The sequence below is a fragment of the Quercus lobata genome, chromosome 2, assembly GCF_001633185.2.
Source record: "Quercus lobata isolate SW786 chromosome 2, ValleyOak3.0 Primary Assembly, whole genome shotgun sequence".
In the NCBI taxonomy this organism is placed as follows: domain Eukaryota; kingdom Viridiplantae; phylum Streptophyta; class Magnoliopsida; order Fagales; family Fagaceae; genus Quercus; species Quercus lobata.
Window position 1 is genome coordinate 90,729,271 of NC_044905.1, and position 21,791 is coordinate 90,751,061.

General features: G+C 35.0%; 1 protein-coding gene across 1 annotated transcript; it reads right to left on the reverse strand.

The window, feature by feature from the left end:
• LOC115977145 (protein S-acyltransferase 24) lies at positions 1-13,771 on the reverse strand. Its single transcript, XM_031098825.1, has 14 exons — positions 13,689-13,771; positions 13,192-13,492; positions 11,863-12,003; positions 8,849-8,961; positions 8,141-8,220; positions 7,845-8,008; positions 6,658-6,796; positions 6,464-6,563; positions 5,761-5,818; positions 5,418-5,495; positions 5,229-5,327; positions 4,798-4,876; positions 4,547-4,695; positions 1-697 (listed from the first exon to the last, which is right to left on the reverse strand). Exons 2-14 carry the CDS (start codon positions 13,486-13,488, stop codon positions 269-271), a joined length of 1,926 nt encoding a protein of 641 aa, XP_030954685.1. The 5' UTR covers positions 13,489-13,492; positions 13,689-13,771; the 3' UTR covers positions 1-268.
• Between the last annotated feature and the right edge of the window lie 8,020 nt (positions 13,772-21,791).

Below are 21,791 nucleotides of genomic sequence, written 5' to 3' on the forward strand. Positions count from 1 at the left end.
TTTCTTCAGGCACCAAAAATCATCAAGTATTGGAACCCATCATACCCACATGCCTTCACAACACAAGGCCAGTGAGCTAAATTGACATACAGCTTTTAAAATCTTTTATGGTTAAATCATTAAAACAAACCTACAAGAATTGAGCTTTTTGCAAGGGGAGAAAAGAGCAATATTATTTTTTTTTTTCAAAATGAATGTTGGATCAAAAATCAGGTACATCCTTATAATACAAACACAACTTCAGCTACAACCAGACAACATATTAACATCAGGAGGCTACAACTGAGCGTGCGGTGTTCCTTCCAAGACCAAGACCCAAGCCCAACGGGATGCTGTCAGTCTTAGATTTTCCATGGTTATTATGGCTGCAATGGGAAGAATGAACATGCCCGTGATGGGTATTGGTGCTATTAGAATTTACATTGATGACAGCATGGCCATTGCCATTAGTTTGATGAGATTGGGCATCCCCATTTTGTAAGTTTGAATTCCTTGTCATATGCACCATTCCAATCTCCTCAGAATGAGCTGATTCTTCAATATACTCCACATCTTCGTTGTAGCCATTAATCAAGAAATCAGAACAGTTCTTCTTCATCCCATGATCATAGGGGTTTCTGAACCGACCGCCTGGACCCCTTAGGTAGCTGTAGCGCATTGCATTTGCCATTTCATTTGTTGTGATGTTGCGTGATATCTGTGGCAAGATAAGAAAGGATTCAATACTAGTAACAGGATAGAGAAATTGTTGAAAATATCATATAGATGGAAGCTAACTATTAGAACTGAAAGATTGCAAAATGGAAGAAAGAGAAAAGGGGCATCAAACTCAATAGTAAATTTATATCATTACACCATGTTCTACTTCCAAATTTATATCTGTTATCAGACATTAAGATCTCTCTCGTGTGTGTGTGTGTGTGCTTCTTTTTGGTATATCATGACAAAATATTATCACTGCTTCAACCCACAAAAGAAACCACATAATTAGCAATGACAAAGAGTGTCGCTGAATTTCTCCATCCCTCCCTCTCTCTCTTCTCTCTCTCTTTTTGCTTCATTTAGGAGCTTTTTTAGGCAGAAGATTACAAACAATGACTTATCCACCTGAAAATCCAGAGTGTAAACCCACAACCATTCCCTAGAACCCTTAATCTCCCTTGTGCTTTTATCCATAGCTTTTTTTTTTTTAATAAGATTCTTTAGGAGCTTTGTTTTTGGGCATAAGCCTATTAGGAATTTCTTTAAACAAAAATCATAAAAAATGACTTCTCCGCCCTGAGAATCCAGCGGGTGAACCCACAAAGCATTCCCAAGAACCCTGAAATCTCCATACAAAACTTGTTAAATTACCTATTCTCCCAAAAGCTTAAGCTATTAGGAGATGGTTTAATCATTTAACCACATAATTCTAACACTCTCTCTCAAGTGTGGGCTCAAATTCTCTTTTAATAGGTGATGCCCAACATGTGGGATTTTTAATGGGAGGTAGTGTGGAGGAGACCAGGATTGAACTTAGAACCTCCAGCTCTGATATCATGTTAAATTACTGATTCTCTCAAAAACTTATGCTTGAGCTATTAGGAGATTGTAAATTTAAATATTTAACCACATAATTCTAACAAAACTAAAAAAAAAAAAAAAAAAAAAAAAAAATTACATGCCACGTAAAACAAAACCACCAACGGCAAATCCTAAATAAAAGAGCTAATCAAAGAATTGGTAATATAGACACTAGTAGGGAAACTAAAAGGGAAAGGTTTTACTGCATACTTGTATTACAAGGGTGTATGTGGTAGCAAAAAGAAAGGAACAAGTGTATAAGGTCCACTTGGTCATGTAGTGGTCATGTGCATTGCACATGACCCTTGAACACGTCTCTTTCTTTTTGCTGCCACATATCCCTGTATACAGGAATTTGCTGCATACAAAACCTTTCCCAAACTAAAAAACCATGAATGACTTGAAAGAAAAATGATTTTTTTTTTAATCAAAATATTTCCCACACCACTTCCAAAATGTACACTTCACATCTTGAAGGCATTTTGGTGTCACCCATCTGATTAAGGGTATGCAAAGGCAACTAGGTAATGGGAACCAGATCAGCTTCTGGTGGGACAATTAGTTGTCTGGTGATCCCCTTTTGAGGCAAGGATAAAAGGCCCGATCTCCTTGGAAGAATAACAAAGAACGGTAGCATTAGTTCAATCTGATACAGACTGGAATTGAGATTTACTTACTGGACAACTTCCTACTCCAATTCAGGAGACTCATAGAAGCACACCCATAGCTCAATATCAGATAATGCCAGACCATCTAGCACGGCCTAGTGATACCAGGCAGTGTTCGGTCAAAGAGGCGTCCAGACACTTATACCACTGTGAGGCTATTACCTTTGACAAAGATCAGGGGGTTGGATCTGGAAAGCCCCATGTTATAATAAAATCCACTTCTTTATCAGGAAATGCGCCCATGATCGACTACCTACATGAAAATATCTAGCCCATATACAGAATGGAATTTCCCAAGACTGTCCCCATTGTATTCAACCTGAATCCACCATACATGTTCTTCGAGACTGCCACTGGGCAAGAGAGTTTTGGATAGCATTCCTAGGAAACTTACGATTGGATTTCTTCCAACTTTCTTTGCCATGTTGGTTGCATCAAAATTTAGATAACAAACTCTGGTTCCCGACCATCATATACCTTGGAACATTATGTTTGCATTTGGACTATGGCAGTTATGGTTATCTAGGAATGCTACGAGTTTTAAATCCACTAATTGTTTAATTCATCAAATAAAATATAGAAACCTACACCTAGCATTAGAGTACTAGTACCTTGCCCAGCCCGTAAAGCAAATCCTTCCCCAGGAAAATACAAATACTTGCTTGGACACCACAGACTGACACTTTATTACCTTAAATAAAGATGGCAGCATGGTAGGCAATCAAGGTAAGGCAGTGGGAGGGGGTGTCATTAGAGTTAGGTATGGCCATTGTGTTAATGGGTTTTAGTTGCATATTGGCACTACTACAAATGATATTGCTGAATTATGGGCTGTTAGATATGGTTTAAACTTAGCATGGCAACTAGTGTATATGCATCTCATATTAGAAGTAGATTCAAAACTTGTTATTAATTGGCTAACAACCCATGGTGTATTGGCACCGTGAGGCCAACGGATATGCTGATGGCTTAGCGAAGAGGGGGAAGGAGAGCAAACATGCAGTGTGGAATATAATAGTTGCCCATCCCTTTTTTTTTTTTGGGGATAAAAAAGAAAAGTCTGTATTGATAAAGCCACTGTGTGTGCAATAAAAGCTGCACAGAGGAGACACAAAGTACAAAGAAGAAAAAAGAGGAGACAGAGAAGAAAGTTAAGTTTTCACATTACCAGAGAAGAAGACTAACTGAATAAGATAGATGAATTTCGTCTTCAATTTAAGCTGGTTTTGCATTAGCTTGAAAAGAGAGTATTAAGATCTTATAATACCCATATTCTCTTTTTTTGATGAATTATAAATCAAGAAGTTCTGGTACATGGTCCTGAACATGTTTATTTCTCTTATATTTTGGAAATTCGTAGACTTTACCGTAAGTTGAATTGGAGTATGTCCCAAAGCCTGCTAAGCTTGATGATGGAATGGATGAAGAATTTAAAAATATTTTTCACAAATTTAGTTTCCATGAAACTGCTGCTACTCAAGTTAAAGGAATCCCTCCTCACCCCTTCTTTTTATATAATATTGACTTTATGTTATTCTATTTTCTTTAGGAGAAGTATGAATATGACAAGTATGAATATGACATAATGCATTAATTATTCTACCCATCCAGGCTAATGATAACATCGATGAGCAATTGAGCTCTTTTTTACAAAACCCTCACTTTTTTATTTTGTTTTATCTTGTTTTTGTTTTTGTTTTTGTTTTTTTTAGGGAGGAGAGAGACATAAATGGTGAGCAAAAATACATATTCACCCCTGTTTTTAACAGAGATGGATTAAGGGAACAAACAGAGCAAACCTCAAGTGGGCAAAGTAACACTTTTCAAACCACAAGTAGGCAATGTGAATTCGGGTCAAATCACAAGGGGGTTTACTGTAATCACCCCTATATATTAATAATAGCCCCTTTCTATTTAAAAAAAAAATAAGGAACAATGAAAAAGTCACTAATACAAAGGTTAAATGCAGGACAATATCCAGTCAATCGTCCTGCAGCAGCAGGAAGATCCCTGATGACAAGATCAGAAAAGTCATCCTAGACAGGCCAGACACTCCAAAAAAGTAGAATAATCATAAAATAAAGGCTGAAAGTTGCACAGCTAATGCCAATTGTCTTATTAGACCTAATGAAAATGTGACATAAAAGTGCATCACACCTTGAGCAGAATAGAGATGCAGCTTAGGATTATGAATTCAATTATAATAAAAGCCAATAGTTTTTTTGGTTGGCAATGAGCTAAAATCAATAGTAAAACAGCACCAGAGTCCCAGCATTGCAAATGTATTGAAAGTAAAGCAGATCCCATAGACGTACCTGAGAAGCTTGTACTAGTGTTAAAACTGCCACGCCAAAGAAGAGAAAAATATCCATAATCAGAAATGATAGAGCACCAACATGATGATTACCAGCATAGTTGATCCACTTCCAAAAAGAAGGTGGTGCAAGTGGATCGGTTAAAAGTCCTGCGAGCATCAAATTATTTTCTTTCAGCAGACTAGGCCACCAAAGAACCCAGAAAAAGTAACTTGAACGATAAGTTGAAGACAACTAACTTATACACATACTTGTAAGAGTAACTGCACCAGTGATCAACATTGCCAAAACTTCTAGAACAAGGAATGCAAAGAAATCCCACTTGTTTTTCTGGAAACAGAAATTGATAAATGATAAATCAGACTAAAATTGATCAATACGGAGAACTACATGTACACAAAGTGGAAAAGAATTGTTACAACCAAAAGCACAATATTAAGATTATGTCAAATTCTTTAATTATGATATTATCTGTGATTAAACATATTTCAGAACAGCCTAGGAAAGGAGAAAAGGCTGTTTATGATAACTCTGCCTAATATTAACACCAAAAATACTAGTGTGTCCATAATAAATTACAAATTTTAACTGGAAAATGGAAGGATAAACATGAAAAAAAAAATTTGATAAGTAACGTAAGAATACAAACATGAAATTAAATAACTCATCAGTGTCAAACCACCTTGCCAATACAATTGGATACCCAAGGGCAATGATGATCAAATTGTTCAACACAACGATCGCAAGTGGAACAATGCTTTGCACGGAGAGGCCTGACAATCTAATGACAGTGAAAAGGGACATCTTGTTAGGATATATTCAAAGTAAACAATAAGTTACACTGGCTATGAATGTCAGCAGGAGACTGCACCTTGCATGTTGCACAGAGCTGAGACCAATTCCCAGCTAGCAAAGCAGGATTATTTATCTCTATCTTCAACAATGGTTCCTAACAAGAGTAAGAAAATAAAAGTATCCACAATCAGTTGAAATTGAAAACCATATTCAAACTCAAATTCTAAATACAGTTTAAAAAAATAAATAAAAAATGCTGAAAGAATATAAAGAGACTCTGAAACAATGATATAAATGTTACTCAATCAGTGAGATTTACAACCGAAAGATGGTGAGTGAAAAAAAAGAACAATATGCAGTCTAATCAGTAAGAGATATAAGAACTAAAGGAGGCTGAATGAAAAAAGAATAATACTCACATCATCTTTCATGTTTTGTGGATCATGCACATTCATTCTAATGAAACCAGGATCCTTTCTGCAAAGGAAATAGAGAGATCAACCAAAAATTAAATAACATAAACCATGCTCCTTTCCCATGTCTAAACTACTTGCAGATATGTGAATTACTCATTCTAGCAGCACATCACCATAGGTTATATGCAGATGTGCAGGTGCATGTTAGTACATGGTCAATTTTCATAACATGCATAGACATGAACATTCAGTGTGATTATTCTTATTAAAATGAAAATTGGGTGATTATTAATGAAAGGGTAGCCATACTCTAGAGTTAATGCTGAGAAAATTCATTATCTTGGGTCAATTATAAACATCAAATCATTACTGAAAAGAAAGATTATGATGTCAGACAGCTGACCACACCAATCTCACTTCAATTAATACACTCAGCAAAGTGAAGGACAATAGACAATTAAATGCAAAGTTTGTTGGGCCAAAAAAAAAAAAACAATTGACTCAAAGAAAGAACGATAACTCACCCCAAAAAAATTGAGAGAGAGAGAGAGGGCCACCATGTTTGAAAACTAAGCATGACTAACATTAGGAACTTAAAGATTTCAAGTGAAAATGGGGGGAATAAAAGGAGACCAGCATCAATCACTGATATAACTTGACATAGCCAGTACAGATTCAGCTCATTCAGTTTCTAGCACTAACATACCTGCTACACCTATAAAACATAACTAGTCCCGCAGATGCCAAGAAAACACCTAACCATGCAAAGAGACCCGAGCCAGCGGTCAATTTTGGAAAATTTGATGCTGCAGCCAATGTGAAAAAACAAAGCACGGTTAGCATAATCATGACATGAAACAAATAGTTCTAATTTTTTTCACACAGGCTCAGGGTAAATACCAATGATGACAGATTGAGTATAAGTCACCAGTAGCAGAATTATTAAACACCAAAGTACAGGGGCAAGTCCTAATTTTGAAATTTTTCCAAGGCGGCTATTCCCATCAAAACGTTTGTCAAGGAGCCTTCTAGCATTTCCCTACAAAATAAGATACATCAACCATAAAGCTGCTGTTTCTTTTTTTTTTTCTTTTTCTTTTTAAATCAGAGCATAAAACATGTAGTATATTTCAGCAAATCTCATAAGCATAATCCAACATTCATTTTCAAAAATTCCCAACTTGGAAAGGAAAGCCTTTATAAGAGGACAATTATACAGGTAAAAAGTTAAAAGACCAAGTCAAGCTACCTCAAAAGCTAGTATTGTGAATCAAGTAAAAGTCTCTGTCAGTAATTGTCAGTGTCAAGTTAGAGACTTCAAAGATATGCATTCAGAATTACCTACATCAACCCATCAAGGGCAGAAAGAAGGTGGTGGTGTCAATATCAAAAAAGAAAGAAGGCAGTAGAGTCTGACAAGGAAATCAGATCTTTGAATACACAAAGGTTCATAAAAATGTTTGTTTTAAGTGTTTCACAAATCCATATCTAGAGCTCTTTGAATAATTCCAAAGTAAGAAAAGCCAGAAATCCATGGTCTGCAACAGTAACAAAGAAAAATAATAATAATGTCTTCGCATAGAATCTGAATATCTGATATTGATATAAATATAGAAATACCCCGGATGTTCAATTGTCAATAGAAGCATTCAGGCCCAAGTTTCCAGGAGATGAAAAACTTCCCCAAGATACCCAGGCCAGGGAGTGTATCACATTAAGGCCAAGTTCTAAAGTGTTTATAGGATCAATGTGATACAGAGAGACACCCATACACATTTGAAAACACTGGGATAGACAGACAGTAGAAACAAGGAGCATACAGAATTTCATTGCTCAAAAAACACTTGTTCATGCACTGAGGTGTAGAATTCTTGCTGAAAATTCTCAAGGAAGTTTAGCTGTCTGGGAAACTTGAATGCAAGTTCAGGTCCCAAAACAACCTTTATTCCGCCACAAAGTATTCTCATCATTAAAATGAGTTGACAACGAACACCCGGAGTCATGTAAGAAAGGTATAGGGAAAAAAATTATCTGTCAAAGTAACATTACTAACCAAATTTAAAGTGTTTTGGTTATGAATCACCTACAAGGAAAAAGGCAACTTGTCTGTGATTCTTATCAGAAGCGAGCTGTGCTGGCGTAAGTCCAGTGTTATCAGTCACTATCAAGTCTTCCTTCTTGCCAGCCTGTACTAACACTGTGCATGCCTCTAAGTTACCTCTGATAGCAGCCCAATGGAGAGGAGTGCAACCTAAAATTACCAAGAGAAAACAAGGTAATAGGTATAACGATTGATTTGTAAAAGTATATATTGCTCCTTTATCTATTTGACAAAGTAAAACAGTCTAGTGTTAAAACTTTAGAACTTAGCATGAGAACTTACCCTCTTTATCCTGGCGACCCCTATATGCATCCAGGAACAAAAGAAGACGTATAGAGTCTGCAAAACCTTTATAAGCAGCCCTAAAGTTCAGACAGAAAATAAATAATAAATTCCTCCATCTCAAACTGAGCAAGAAAATACAAAAAATCTTCTGCCATGGGAAATATATAATATGATTAAGCGTGGACTACAAATTATGGTGAAAGTACCATAAAGCAAACTTATCCACTGTACTACCATGCAATGTTTAGTAGCATCACAGTACATCACCAGTGAACAAATTAACAATATTAGAAAAAATATTTCATAGAGAGTAGAAAAACAAAAAATAATTTAATGGGATGCATGGAAGGTAGAACATGTGTGATGTATCATGTAAAATCACTTATGATAATATAAAGCAGCTTTCCATTGAAAATGATCAATTGTCATGCGCAAACTCATGCAAGGAAGAAAAAAAGGAGGAAGAAAATTAATTCGAAAACACATATTGAAAGAAGTCAAAAACAGGAGAAAAAGTATAATTTTACTCCTCTAAATATGGTTAAAAACCAAAATAGAGAGACATTTTAACATTTAGAAATGACATTCGCAAACTAAGTGAACTGTTACATCAGTGTGATAAAAAAAAAAAAAAAAGCAGAGCATGACAATCAATAAATTTTCATTTCGACATCAATAGATGATGCAGTTAAAATTCTCAAGTACCAGTGTAAAGGACTTCTTCCATCATTATCGGGAACATCAGGGTCAGCATTCCATTTGGAAACAATGTGATAGAGGAAAGCTGTCTGACCATATTGAGCTGCAACATGTGTTGACTGCACTCAAGTCAAAGATAAAGATAACTATTAATATGCACAGTCCAGAGTTTATTTTTTTGATAAGTAAAAAGAGATCTTTTTTTATTTAAAACAGTCCAGAAATGTTTGAGGGCCAAAGTATATACCAGTTAAAAGTATATAAATTGTGCCCAAGAGCCTAGAGGCTCAATGCCATTGGGAGATTCCCGGGTTCAAACCCCACCCCCTCTGTACGAAAAAGGTATTTAAATTGTGAACCTAGAATATAATCCAAACTAATAATACAGAAACTACACAAAGAGTCATTGGAGTTGTCCAAGATTTGTTACATATCAAACTGATAATAATAATAACAACAATAATAATAATCGAAAAAATGAAATTCAAAGTATAAAAAACTTAAACAGATGACCATGTTAATCCATCCTTCAACCATTGGGAGCATTACAGGAGCTCCTGTAATGCTCCCAATGGTGAAATCCTTTATTAGAATGCTCCCAATGGTGGAAGGATGCATTAACAGGAACAAATTAACAATATTAGATGCATAATTCTTTGATAGTGGGGGACTCACAAATGCTCCTGTAATGCAATTTTGTCACCTAATCTTTATCTTTCAGTACTTAATTTCATACGATTTGGACATTAATTTTAAATGCACATGATATTCTTTACTTTTTCTTATATTTGCAACACAATAAACTTTATGCTCATTCCATATTTCACATATTTTACCCATAGATCTGAATTTCTCCTACAAAAAGTATTCTTCCAGTATCTTTTTTTTTATAGGTAATAGAAACTTTATTGAGTAAAAAGAAGTACAAAATGTTCACGATGATGAACGCACTATACTTGAAACAAACACAGCCAAATCAGAAAGAAAAGCTAACAGATTGAAGGAAAACAGAAATAGAGTTACAACGCGTAAAACCCCAAACATGAGACCAATCAAACAAAGTCCCACTAATAGAAACTTCACCAGATCCAAAGGTCTCTCTCCACATCTTCAAAAATATGAGAATTACGTTCCTGCCAAATTAACCACATTAGACATGCTGGTACCATATTCCAAATACTTGAACAATGTTTCCCCAACCAGTTCCTCCAAGCAAATAGAAGAGAGGCTACATTCTTTGGCATTACCCACCGAACCCCAAACAAACACAAAATCTCACTCCATAAAGCATGAGCAAACTTATAGTGGAGCAAAAGATGGTCCACAATTTCTCCATCATATCGACACAGACAACACCAATTAACAAGGGTCTGCCCCCTTTTAATAAGATTGTCAATAGTAAGGATATTTCCCCATACCGCTGTCCATAAAAAGAAAAACACCCTTTTGGGTACCTTTATGCACCATATGCTCTCCAAGGGAAAGAAACAGAAGGAGGCTTTAGTAAAAAAATTTAATAAGACCTCACTTCAAAAACACCCTTCCAAGACAACCGCCAATTCAAGGTATCATCACCCTCACCCCTAGGTAGTTTGGAATAAATGAGCTCAAAAAATGTAAAAACTCCCTCCAATTTCCAATCTTGAAAAGCACGGAAGCCATATATTCTAACTCGTACTTCTCCCATCTGATGCAGGAGAAATCAAATCAGAAATCCAAGCTTCTCTAGATACAGAACACAAAAACAGATCCGGATAGAGATCCTTTAGGGGAATAGGCCCTCACCAAGGATCATGCCAGAACTGAATACGATGGCCCTTTCCCACCTCATACACCACATTTCTTAAAAAGCTTTCAGCACATATTCTTCTACATCCTACATCCATGAGTTCCTCTACCAACTTGAGTACACCAGCCCCCTCTAGCTTCTCAATATTTGGATGCTATAACCTAACGCCATAAACGATTCACTTCCCTCCCGAACTGCCATAAACATATACCAAACAAAGCTTGGTTAAATAACCCAATCTTCCTGATCCCCAATCCACCTACCTCCACCTCCACCAGCCAACACACCTTGTCCCAAGCAATCAAAGGATATTTAAAAACATCCTCCGACAACCCCCATAGAAAATTTCTCTGAATTTGCTCTACTCTATCTGCCACAGCTTGAGGGATATTTCGGTAAGGTCTGCCCGCTTTCGACAAATATAGACGTTTCCAGCAGAGTGGCATAAATAACCCAATATAGAATGCATTTTCTACTGCCAAGACAAGAAAAACAGCTTCCTCCTTTTGGTTCTGGAGAAAAGATAAGTAGAACGCCAATTCTCATACTGAGAAGTTACTAATGGCAATTTCTGAAGCTTTCTGTTGAAGACTCTAATACACAAGGAACTATGTCACTGACTTAAAGTTATTGTAAAACAAGTGCTACATTGGATCATAAACTACTTGCTATTTTTAGCACAACAATTAAGCACAGTCCTAAAGAAGTTCACATGATAAATTTTTTAAGAAATTAAAAAATAAGCAGGATCTACCTCTTACCTATGCTATGCAAGACATTATCCCTACCAATGATAGCAAGGCATCTACCAAAGGATACAAGTTTGAAAATCAAGAGCAGCATCCTAATGCTCAAGTCCATGGGTTAAATCAGATTCGTCTGCCGAAACGACAGTACCAGAAATAACACAGACTATTAGAAAACAGAATAGAATGCCCATTTGATGAGTGATTGGCTTACATATAAGCCTTGAATTATTTCCATACCCGTATATTCGTGGAACACATGCATGCAACAATAAATTATCATGCACTGGACCATGATGGATCCATGTCAATGCATCATTACATCTATAATATCCTCTAGCAGGAGGTCCAGGACTAATTTTTTTTGGGAATAAACAATGAAATTCTAACTTCAGAATTCCGGATAAAATATTTAAAAAAAAAAAAATTAATATTTAGGAAAGAACAAAAATAGTTAATGTCTAAAGAAAGAAGATAAGACCAACCTGATAGCCATTCATATCAGCAACATTGACCCGTGCACCCTCTTGGAGCAATACCTCTGAAGCTTGGATTGCACCCCGAACTGCACTCCAATGTAATGCAGTTTGCCCAGTTTGATCTGTTGCATTTACATCTCCGCCATTCTGCCAATTAAGAAAATCCAAATTAGAAGAGTCAAATGCTTTCTTTTTCCAAGACTTAATTAAATATATAAAGCTGAGCTAAGTTTACTTTCTGTCCACCAACAGACACAAAACATTGACCCCAAATCTGCTTCCATTTCTTTGCTTGATTTCCTCAATTTATCATCAGCTGAAAATTAAACATCCAAAATAACCAAAAACCAATCCAATAATCCATCAAAGAACCAAAAACAATGAACATGTTACTTCTATTATACACCAAGCGAGCTCAACTAAACACCAAAACTAATCAACTACAACCCCATTCAACAAAGACCCACATAAACAAAGCTTAACAACGTAGCAAGTGAAGCAAACCCAATTCATAAAACCCATCAAATAACCAAAAGGACACACAACACAAGACCTCAGTAATCACACTAAACAAAAATTAAAACAATAGCAACAAAACCTTAGTCCCAGATTTGCTTTTGAGGTTGGTGGATCCTCAACAGATTAGTCAAGGTTGGCCACAGGTATTCTTTTCCTTCATTCTATTCTATCTGAAGTCATATTCATTATTACTTCTTAATTGACATTTCATTTTTTACTACTTCAACTAACCTTTTTTTTAGTCTTCCTCTACCATTTTTCATTCCCTCAGCTTGAATCAACTCAAGCTTTCTTATCAGTACATTAGTCACTTCCCTCTAAACATAACCAAACCATCTCAAGCAGTACTCCCTCGTCTTTTTCATCAACAGGGGCCTCCCCTATCTTTAAACGAATTTCATACTTCAAAATCCTATCTTTCCTTGTATATTAACTTCCTCATTTCAGCTAAGCTCATTTTATGAATATAATTTTCCTTAACAGCCCAACATTCTGTACCATATATCATAGCTGGTCTTACAGCAATCTTATAAAATTTACCAAAAACAGCACTGCATCGAGACATAGTAAGTGAAGCAAAATGAACCCAATTCAGAAAATTCATCAAAACATCCAAAAGAACATGCATAAAAGATAACAAATTAATAAAGAAAAGCTCAAACCCATTGAAACAAAAAGAACCCAATTCAGAAAATTCATCAAACACCCAAAAGATCATACATAAAAGATAACAACTTAATAAAACAAAGCTCAAACCCATTGAAACAAAACAAATTAAGCAAAGAAAAGAGAGAGAGAGAGAGAGAAATGGGGAACCTCGATAATATACTGAGCAGCGGCAGTGCGGTTATTGAGGGCAGCCCACTGAAGAGCGAAGTAGCCGAGTGAATCGGGCTCCGAAACCGAGCAACCCTCTTCCTCCACCAATCTCTGCAGCTTCTCCAAATCCCCGTACGCGGCCGCCGTGTACACATCGTTTCGCAAGCTATCTTCCCCAACTCCATTGGCTACACCTCCGCCGCCCGAATCGGCGGCCAAGGCCAAAGCCGAAGCCGAAGATGATGCTTGGTCACGAGACTCGACCTCTTCAACGACCTCGATCTCCGACGACATTTCTCTACAAAGCCCAAAAATAATTTTGATACAAATTAATATAGGAATTGGATTTCGTTGACTTTGGAATTCCCTATTGGGCAATGCTACAGAGGAAGAGAGAGAGATTTGGGTCTTCGTCGCCTTCCGTTTTGACTGAGAGAGAGAGAGAGAGAGAGAGAGAGCGGAAGAGAGATAAAAGGAGAAGGCAGGCCACTTACCTATGAATTTCCGTAAAATGACAATATGAAGAATGATGAGTATGTCACCGCAATACATACAGCACTGGGCCACTGGCTACAAAATATGGCTACATTCTTTTTCTTTTCTTTTTATGATATATTTGATTTTATTATATTGGCTAATGCTAGGTCACAACCTATTTTTCATTTTTACAAGCAATTGAACTTCTAATTAGTTTTTTTGGGTTTAACCTTTACCTACACCAAAAACTGATGAATATCTTAATCTGATAATAAAAAATTATCATTAGGAGAGGATGTCATAAGTTAAAATTTTCTATAAAATAAAAAAATATTGGTTTTCATCTAGCCCACCATTAACATCATTTTTACTAATAATCACGCGTCACATCACCAATTTGTAAAAATTTTTATAAAAAAATTTATATCTCTGGCATTACTCCTTATTATTTTAAGGTAAGCTAATGCCATAAACACGCAGTAGTTAAGGTGCATTAAATGTTTTATTAAATAATTTTTTATTTTTTAAAAAATAATAATATTTTTATTTATTTTTTAATAAATAAAGTTATATTGTCCACGTATATTTAAAAAGGAAAAAAAATTTTACAATAACATATTATTTTATAATATTTTTACAAATTATTGTTGTGGCAAATTTTTATTAGTTCTCTTTTGAATTCACTACTAACATCATCTTTTCATTTACCAATAATTATTCGTCACATCAACTGTTTGTAAAAATTTTCATAAAATAATTTGTTGTTTTAGCATTTTCCAAGAAAAAAATACACATAATAATAATGAATTTATGCGTACAAGCCAATAAATCATTACCAAGTGTGTTCTATTGTTTGACAATATGCATTACAGCTCATAATTGAGCATTTATTAATCTAAAACTAGTCTCCTTATGGCACTTGTTGACAGGGATAGTAATGGGGCAAGGTGGGGTCGAAGGATGGGGTCTTCACCCTTGCCTCGCATGGTTCTATCTTATCCCATCCCCACCTTGCCCCACACAATGGTGCAAATTGCCTTGCCCCATTCCCATCCCTTAGAACTTCGCAAGGCTATTTCATATTAATTTGTCACACCCTTGTTGCACCTATTACAATTTTTTTATTAAAAATATATATATATATATTTCATTAATATAAATATACTTGAAATTACAATTAAATTTATTATATTAAATCAAACTAATTTTTAGTAATGAATTATCCAAATTATTTAACAAAGACAATATCACATAAAATAAAAGAGTCTTAATATTTATGCATTTAAATATTTAGTAATACAAACCAAGCCTTTAACACTAATAGAGCGAGGTGTGGTAGGGCTAACAAGACTAAGCATATCCTTGCCCTACCCTAGGGTGTGGGAAAAAAATATTGCCCATTTCCTACTCCATTACCATTGCAGGGCTTGGAAAACCTACTTAGGGCAGGGTGGGGGAAACCTATTCCGGACGAAGCGGGGTGGGATGAGACTAAAAAGCCTAAACCTATCCCCACCCAACCCCAGAGTGCAGGGGAAAAATCGTGCCCCATCCCCACCCCACCACAACTATATGGTAGGGAAAAATTGTCATCCCTACTTGTTAAACAAGACCCTTGATTTTAGGCTAGAAGTTTATGGTCCATTTATTTTTCTTTTTTAAATCTAACATAATTGGTCACAATCTATTAACTCACCCTAATTGAAAAAAAAAAAAATCAAAATCTGAGATTTTTGGACTAACTAGATCACATATTGTTAGGTTCTAAAGAATTAGGAACTAATGTATTAGAACTTCATTATGTATATGTTGGCAAACCATGATCAAAACATTCAGTCTAGATTTAGGCTGCTCAAAGTGTGTTTATGTGTAAAGTTGGAATCGAGTGTACTGCAGGATTTAATGTGTAAATTTGCAAAGCTCAATCGATCGAAACTCGTGCAGATTGTTTTTCTGCAGAATTTTCCAACTCAAGCCCAAGCCTGTATGATGTGTAGGGTTTTATGTTTTGCTTCTAGTATAAAAATAAAAATAAAAAATAAATAAAAAAATAAAATAAAAACCCTAGTCGCGTTTAAAGGTTGTTGACATGCTATGCATATAAATCTCCTGTGAGATCTAGAGGTGTTTGGCTTCATACATACTTAGGGTTATTAAGATCAGAATTGATGTTGAGAGCTTGGTGATCACTTCAGTTGCTGTATAAAGAACTTAAAGAAAACACAAATGGGAGTGCTAATGGTTGCTATGAATCCAAGAAAGAAATAATTCATGAGCTCGGAGCTATCACGTGGTTGTAGTAGTAAGTTTTTTACTCGAGATAGCAATAGAATGTTAGTGGTTTAAGTCGCTATTGTAAAACTTCAATTCCTTCATAGTGGATCTGTTTTACCTTCAGGATAGCTAGGTTAAATCCTCCCCAAGTTTTTTGCCGGTTTGGTTTTCATAAGTTATCATATCGTTGTGTTCTTTATTTTCCGCATTGTTTACTTGATATAATTTATTTGTGTTAATCTAGACTTGAATAATTTATCTGAGTAATCACTTGGCTAAATATCTAAGTTAATCAACTTGTGTTTTAAGGAGTCTAAAAACGTACACATATAATTCTCAATTTTCAAGTGTATTAGATTTTTTTTTTTTTACTAATTTTTATAAATACAAACACATCATTTTTTTTAAAAATTATCTTGTGGGATAGTCATGTAAGACATTTCTCTTCCAATATTTGTAGGTCTTACACATGTAGATACATATGTTGTGAAAGAACTATTTTATGAGATCATGAGATACCTTCCTAGAAATTGTACTCTATCTACCAATTCTCCAAGAAATTAAAACCACAAAATTCACTATGACTATATTTCTGGGAACAAACTCCAAGCAAATCTAAAGTGCACAAATACAAGTTATGTCTTGGAATTGAAGACAATTCCAAATCCACTTTGTTTACGAACAAGGAAGCTATAAGTAATGCAACTATGAATCTTATGGAGAGTTCAATCCTGGATGCCCATAAATCCTATTGAAAAAAAAAAAAAAAAAAACCCCATAAAAGGACGCAATTCGAGAATTAAAAATACATTTCCAAAATTATTTTTTTTAAAGAAATAATACCAATGTTTCTGTTACATCTTATTTACAGCACACTTGGATTACAATTAAAGTGTAATGTTTTTGTTACATTACACTATTCTCTCTCTCTCTCTCTCTCTCTATATATATATATATATAAATATAAAATGAAAAAATTTAATTAAAAAGATTGAACACAATGAAAAAAACTTAAATATAATGAAATTAGGTAAGCAGGAGAAAGACAAGGAACAATTGAAATAAGAACAAAATATATAGCAACTAAAGATATTAGTCCGATAATAAGTAATAACTACCACTACCACTATCTGAATAAGAGGGACATTATAATTCTCCTGAACATGATTCTGGTGGTGATAATAGTGATGGCTCTGAAGCCGATGAAGAAAGCAAGTGAGATTGAGATATTTGAGCACAATATTTCTTCAAAATATGATGTAAAGACGGGTCTTCAAAGCGCGCAAACACAGTCGAGGCACAATATTTATCAAACTCTTGAATAGCTTGACAACAATCTGGCTTCAAAGAAATGAAAGAATGTTTTCGGGTCCAAAAAGCATGGTATATCTCATGCATGCATGTTCTTCCTTCATCATCATCAAAAGCTGAAAAGCAGTTCTTCACTTTGGGTTCCAATGGTTGCAATGCCATAGGGTGCACATGAGATCGAGGGAACCGAGGATGTAAACATGGATAAGATCGTTGGGGTGTCCATTGTTGGTCTTCATGATCATCACTACTTGTAACACACCTAGCCATGCTGTGTGTGTATGTGAAAGTGAAACATGTGGCTAAGCAAACAAGAAATAAAGCAACAACTAATCCTTTGTTGTTCATCATGGTTTAGGTCTAAACAAAGGTATAAACTTTCAATTAAGAGTCTACTTTTTCTCTTCTGATGATGAGTGATTATGAAAATCGGTGAATTATAATGATATATATATATATATATATATATATATATATGGCTATTTATATTTTATATAGAGTATAGAAGACAAATCCAATTGCATTGCACTACAAGTAGTACACCTTATGAGACTTTTAATATAACTAAAACTCAATTTTTAAATTCATATCCGATTCTTTCCTTTACCCCCCCGACTTTAAAATTCACTAATTTGTGTTTAACACAATTTCTAAATCAATTTATTTTTTCATTCATAAAAATAGACTATTTTATAATTTATAAGCCATTAACCGTGAAACAAACACTTTTTTTTATTTAAAAAAAATGTATAGTAGCCTGTTTTAGCGTTTAACCATGATGTGGTCTGTCAATAAGGTTTTTTTTTTTTTCAATTCATTATTATTTTGGATAAAGTTTAGCCACATATTTAGAAAATCTAACTGTTAAGTTGTATGTTCTTTACTCTCTTAATACACATATCAAATTTTGTGTCAATCAGATATTATTTACTATATGATCTATAAGCTTATATTTTATGTATAATTTTAAATTACAAAAACTTGCAATTGAAACAATTTATTAATAACATATCTATTGATCTTTAATTTTTGCAAGCACGGAGGTTATAAGAAAAATATGTAATCCAATAGTGAATTTGTCAAAATTCACCTCCAATAAAAAGATATTAAAGTTGTAGCCTTAAATTATAATCAATTTTATAACTAAGTTTTATACTATTATTTTTATTTATATCTTCTATTGATTATTATTATCTTTTAACTTTTTTTTAGATAAATAGCAGAAATTATCTTTTAAATTTGAAAAAGAAGGTAGGATACTTAAAATAGAATTGTTTCTCTCTTTCTTTTAAAACTACAGATTAGAAAGAGTGTTAGTTTGTATTGTATTAATTATCCTTATCAGAGTTCTAATTATAACAAACAATATCAATTGTGGGGCCGGAAAATTTGTGGTCCCGGCCCACTTTATATTAGGGCCCAAGGCCCAGGCCGAGGAGACCTATTGTCGAGAACGCATAATGAAAGCCCTAAAAAGCCCAAGGATGTGGCCGAGGACAATCTCAGGCTCAGCATCCCACAAGACACCTAAAGGAAGAAGGACGAGTTTAATGCAGGGACAAGACAAGTGAAAAAGCTGCCAATACTGTAATAAAGAGCTCTGCGTCAGACAGACCCATGCTCTTCACCATGCTATTCAACTTTTACGTCTACTCCCAACCACTTTAGGTATGGGCTGATAGGACAAGTCCCCATGCCAGAAAGTAAAACTTACACGTGGACATTGAAAGGGAAGTAACTACTAATATAAAAGGGAAGAAGAACCAAGGGAGAGGGGAGCCCCCAAGAGGGAGAAATCCTACAAAAGGGAGAAGGGGAAGGATACTACGCTCCTCGAACGTGGTCCGAGGACTTAAACCCTACAAGCCGCACCGACGGAAGGCTTAGCTAGTCAAGCCAAGTCCACCTTCGTATAAGCTTCCATAAAAATCACGACTAAACCGCTGTCCGGTGACCAAGGTCCAGCCTTTCAAACCCACACTCAATAAATTATATTGTTTGAACCCTTTACATACGAGCCCAATGTCATTCTTGGGTCGTGAATAATCGTGTCCCTACATCAATAATTGTTTTTACGCCCTTTCCAAAAAAAATATTAGCTAGAATGTGGATAAGAATTTAGGAAAACGAATTGCCATATTTTTGGATTGAAACCAAGGATGTCAATACCGTACCGGAGGCCGTACCGGTTTGGTCACCGGTACGATATATTTCGGATACCGGTCAATACCGGTGTACCGTTTCGGGTTTACCGCTATTTTTTATATTTATAAATATAAATATATATATATATATATATGTATGTATGTGTTTGTGTATATATATATTATAATAAATATAAAAGTTTACCATAAAACATTTCCTCAATTTAGAACTAGTTATTCATGGTTTTAGACTTTAGTATCAATTAAAAGGGAAAAAAAATAAAATAGAAAGCTTAAAAGTTACCATTGCATACTAAGAAAACAAATAATACTAATAAGTTAATACAAATAAGTTACCATTTTGTCCTAACAAAAATTCAAAAATTACAAAACTTAAAAAAAAAAAAAAAAAACTATTTTCTGTACCGGCCGGTACACCCGGTACCGGCCAGCATTGCCCGAAATTGGCCGGTACAGCCGGTACGGCCGGTATTTTTTCCGATACGAAACAGGGGGGTCGAGTGTACCGGATTGCTGGCCGGTACGGTATATTCCGTACGGTACGGTATTGACATCCATGATTGAAACACGCATAATAAACCTGTGAGCTGGTTTTTTTTTTTCTTTAATTTTTTATGAGAATTGGTTTATCTTTTAGGATGACAGTCATTCGTGGGCAACATTATCCAAGCATGTGGATCTCACTGGTTTAATCTTCCATTGATACATGCCCAGATGGCCGGTGGGTACCTTCATTTCCTGCTCCGCACTTGTCTAACATTTTTGCACTATGTCATTTACTGAGGCTGGTCATGGCGATCATTCAATAATAAATGCGACCCCTATTAAGAAGAGACATCTATTTAATGCTAAGGTGAATGTTACTAAATAAGTAAATATAGCCGAGTTGTTGGATTCAGGCACCATCCTCTCTAGTTCGAGGTTGGTGTCCCATCGGCTAGATACTAGTATGCAGCGAAGGGCATGGTCGAGTTGAGTCCAAGGTCCCTTAGTGGACAATGAAGGGCATGCATGGTTGGGTTGGAGCCTTGGAGGGAGGCCAAGGTCCCTGAGTGGATTTGACCTTCTTCCTTTACAATGTTTGGTCAGCCCACATTGTCATTATCTTGGCGGGGCCCTGATCCTTTGTTTCTTTCACCCCTTCTTCATGGGCTAAGGGTCTGTGAGCCTTGTGTGAACAAATCAACGCTCTACAAAGACCTTCTCAGAAATCGCACTCCAACTACCAATTCTCCAAGAAATTCACTATCCAAAAATCCTAATGAAAGGGGAAAAAAATAAAAATCATAGAGGTACACAATTTGAGAATATACAGTTCCAAGTTTTTTTTTTTTTTTTTTTAAAGAAATAGTACCAATGTTTTTTAAGCAAAAGGGCTTAAATTCTTCCATTTAAATTTTCACAAGTGAGAATAATGGTCTGTTTGGAAGTTTAGAGAGGGAAGAGAGTAGATGAGGAAAGTAGAGGGGAATGGTATCATCTACCTTGTTTGAATGTTTTTAAAATTAGTTAGGGGGAATGGAGTAATTAACCATTCCTCTTGTTTGAATGTTTTAAAAATTAGGATGGAAATTAGAGGAAATGATTTAAATGGACAAATTTACTCCTGTTTGAAAATGGACTTGCAACATTAGTATATGATTAATTTGTTAGATTAAATAATTATTTAATCAAACATTCTCATTCCATTAAATACCACTAATAAAAGTATAAAACTACTATTAACTATTATAAAATAATTTTTATTACCTCAAAAAAATTATAATAAAAATAAAAATAAATTCAAAAATTCAAAACCCAAACAAAATTCAAAAATTTGAAACCCAAACAAAACCATGAGCTCCACAGGAGGTTCAACATAAAAGAGGAACAAGCTCATTTAAGAGCATCTTCAACTGTGTAGGCAAAAGCATAAAATTCTCTATAATAGAGAATGGGACCATAAAAACACTCTCCAATGGATTGTCTATACCAGGAAATTTTTTTGGCTCATGAACAGTAGCTCATCAAGTCTGATGAGCTACTATTCATTCTTCAAAAGTTTTTTTTTTTTTTTTCTATTATAATAATCAGGTGGTGAATAAAAAAAAATGTTGGAAAATGTGTAGTTGTTAAAAAAAGAATAAATAATGAATGAAGAAATAATATTTAAATGAGATAGAGAATGAGATAGAGAATTTGTTAGAAAGTGTATTTGAAAAAGTGAGTAGATAAAAGGTAAAAGTCACTATTCATTCTCCAAACAGTACAAAAATTTGATGAATTTGCTGGAGATGCTCTAACGTTGAAGCACTTCAACAACAACATCAACAACAGCAGAAACAACAGCAACAGTCGTCGTCGTCACCGGCACAGCCACTGGTTCAGAAC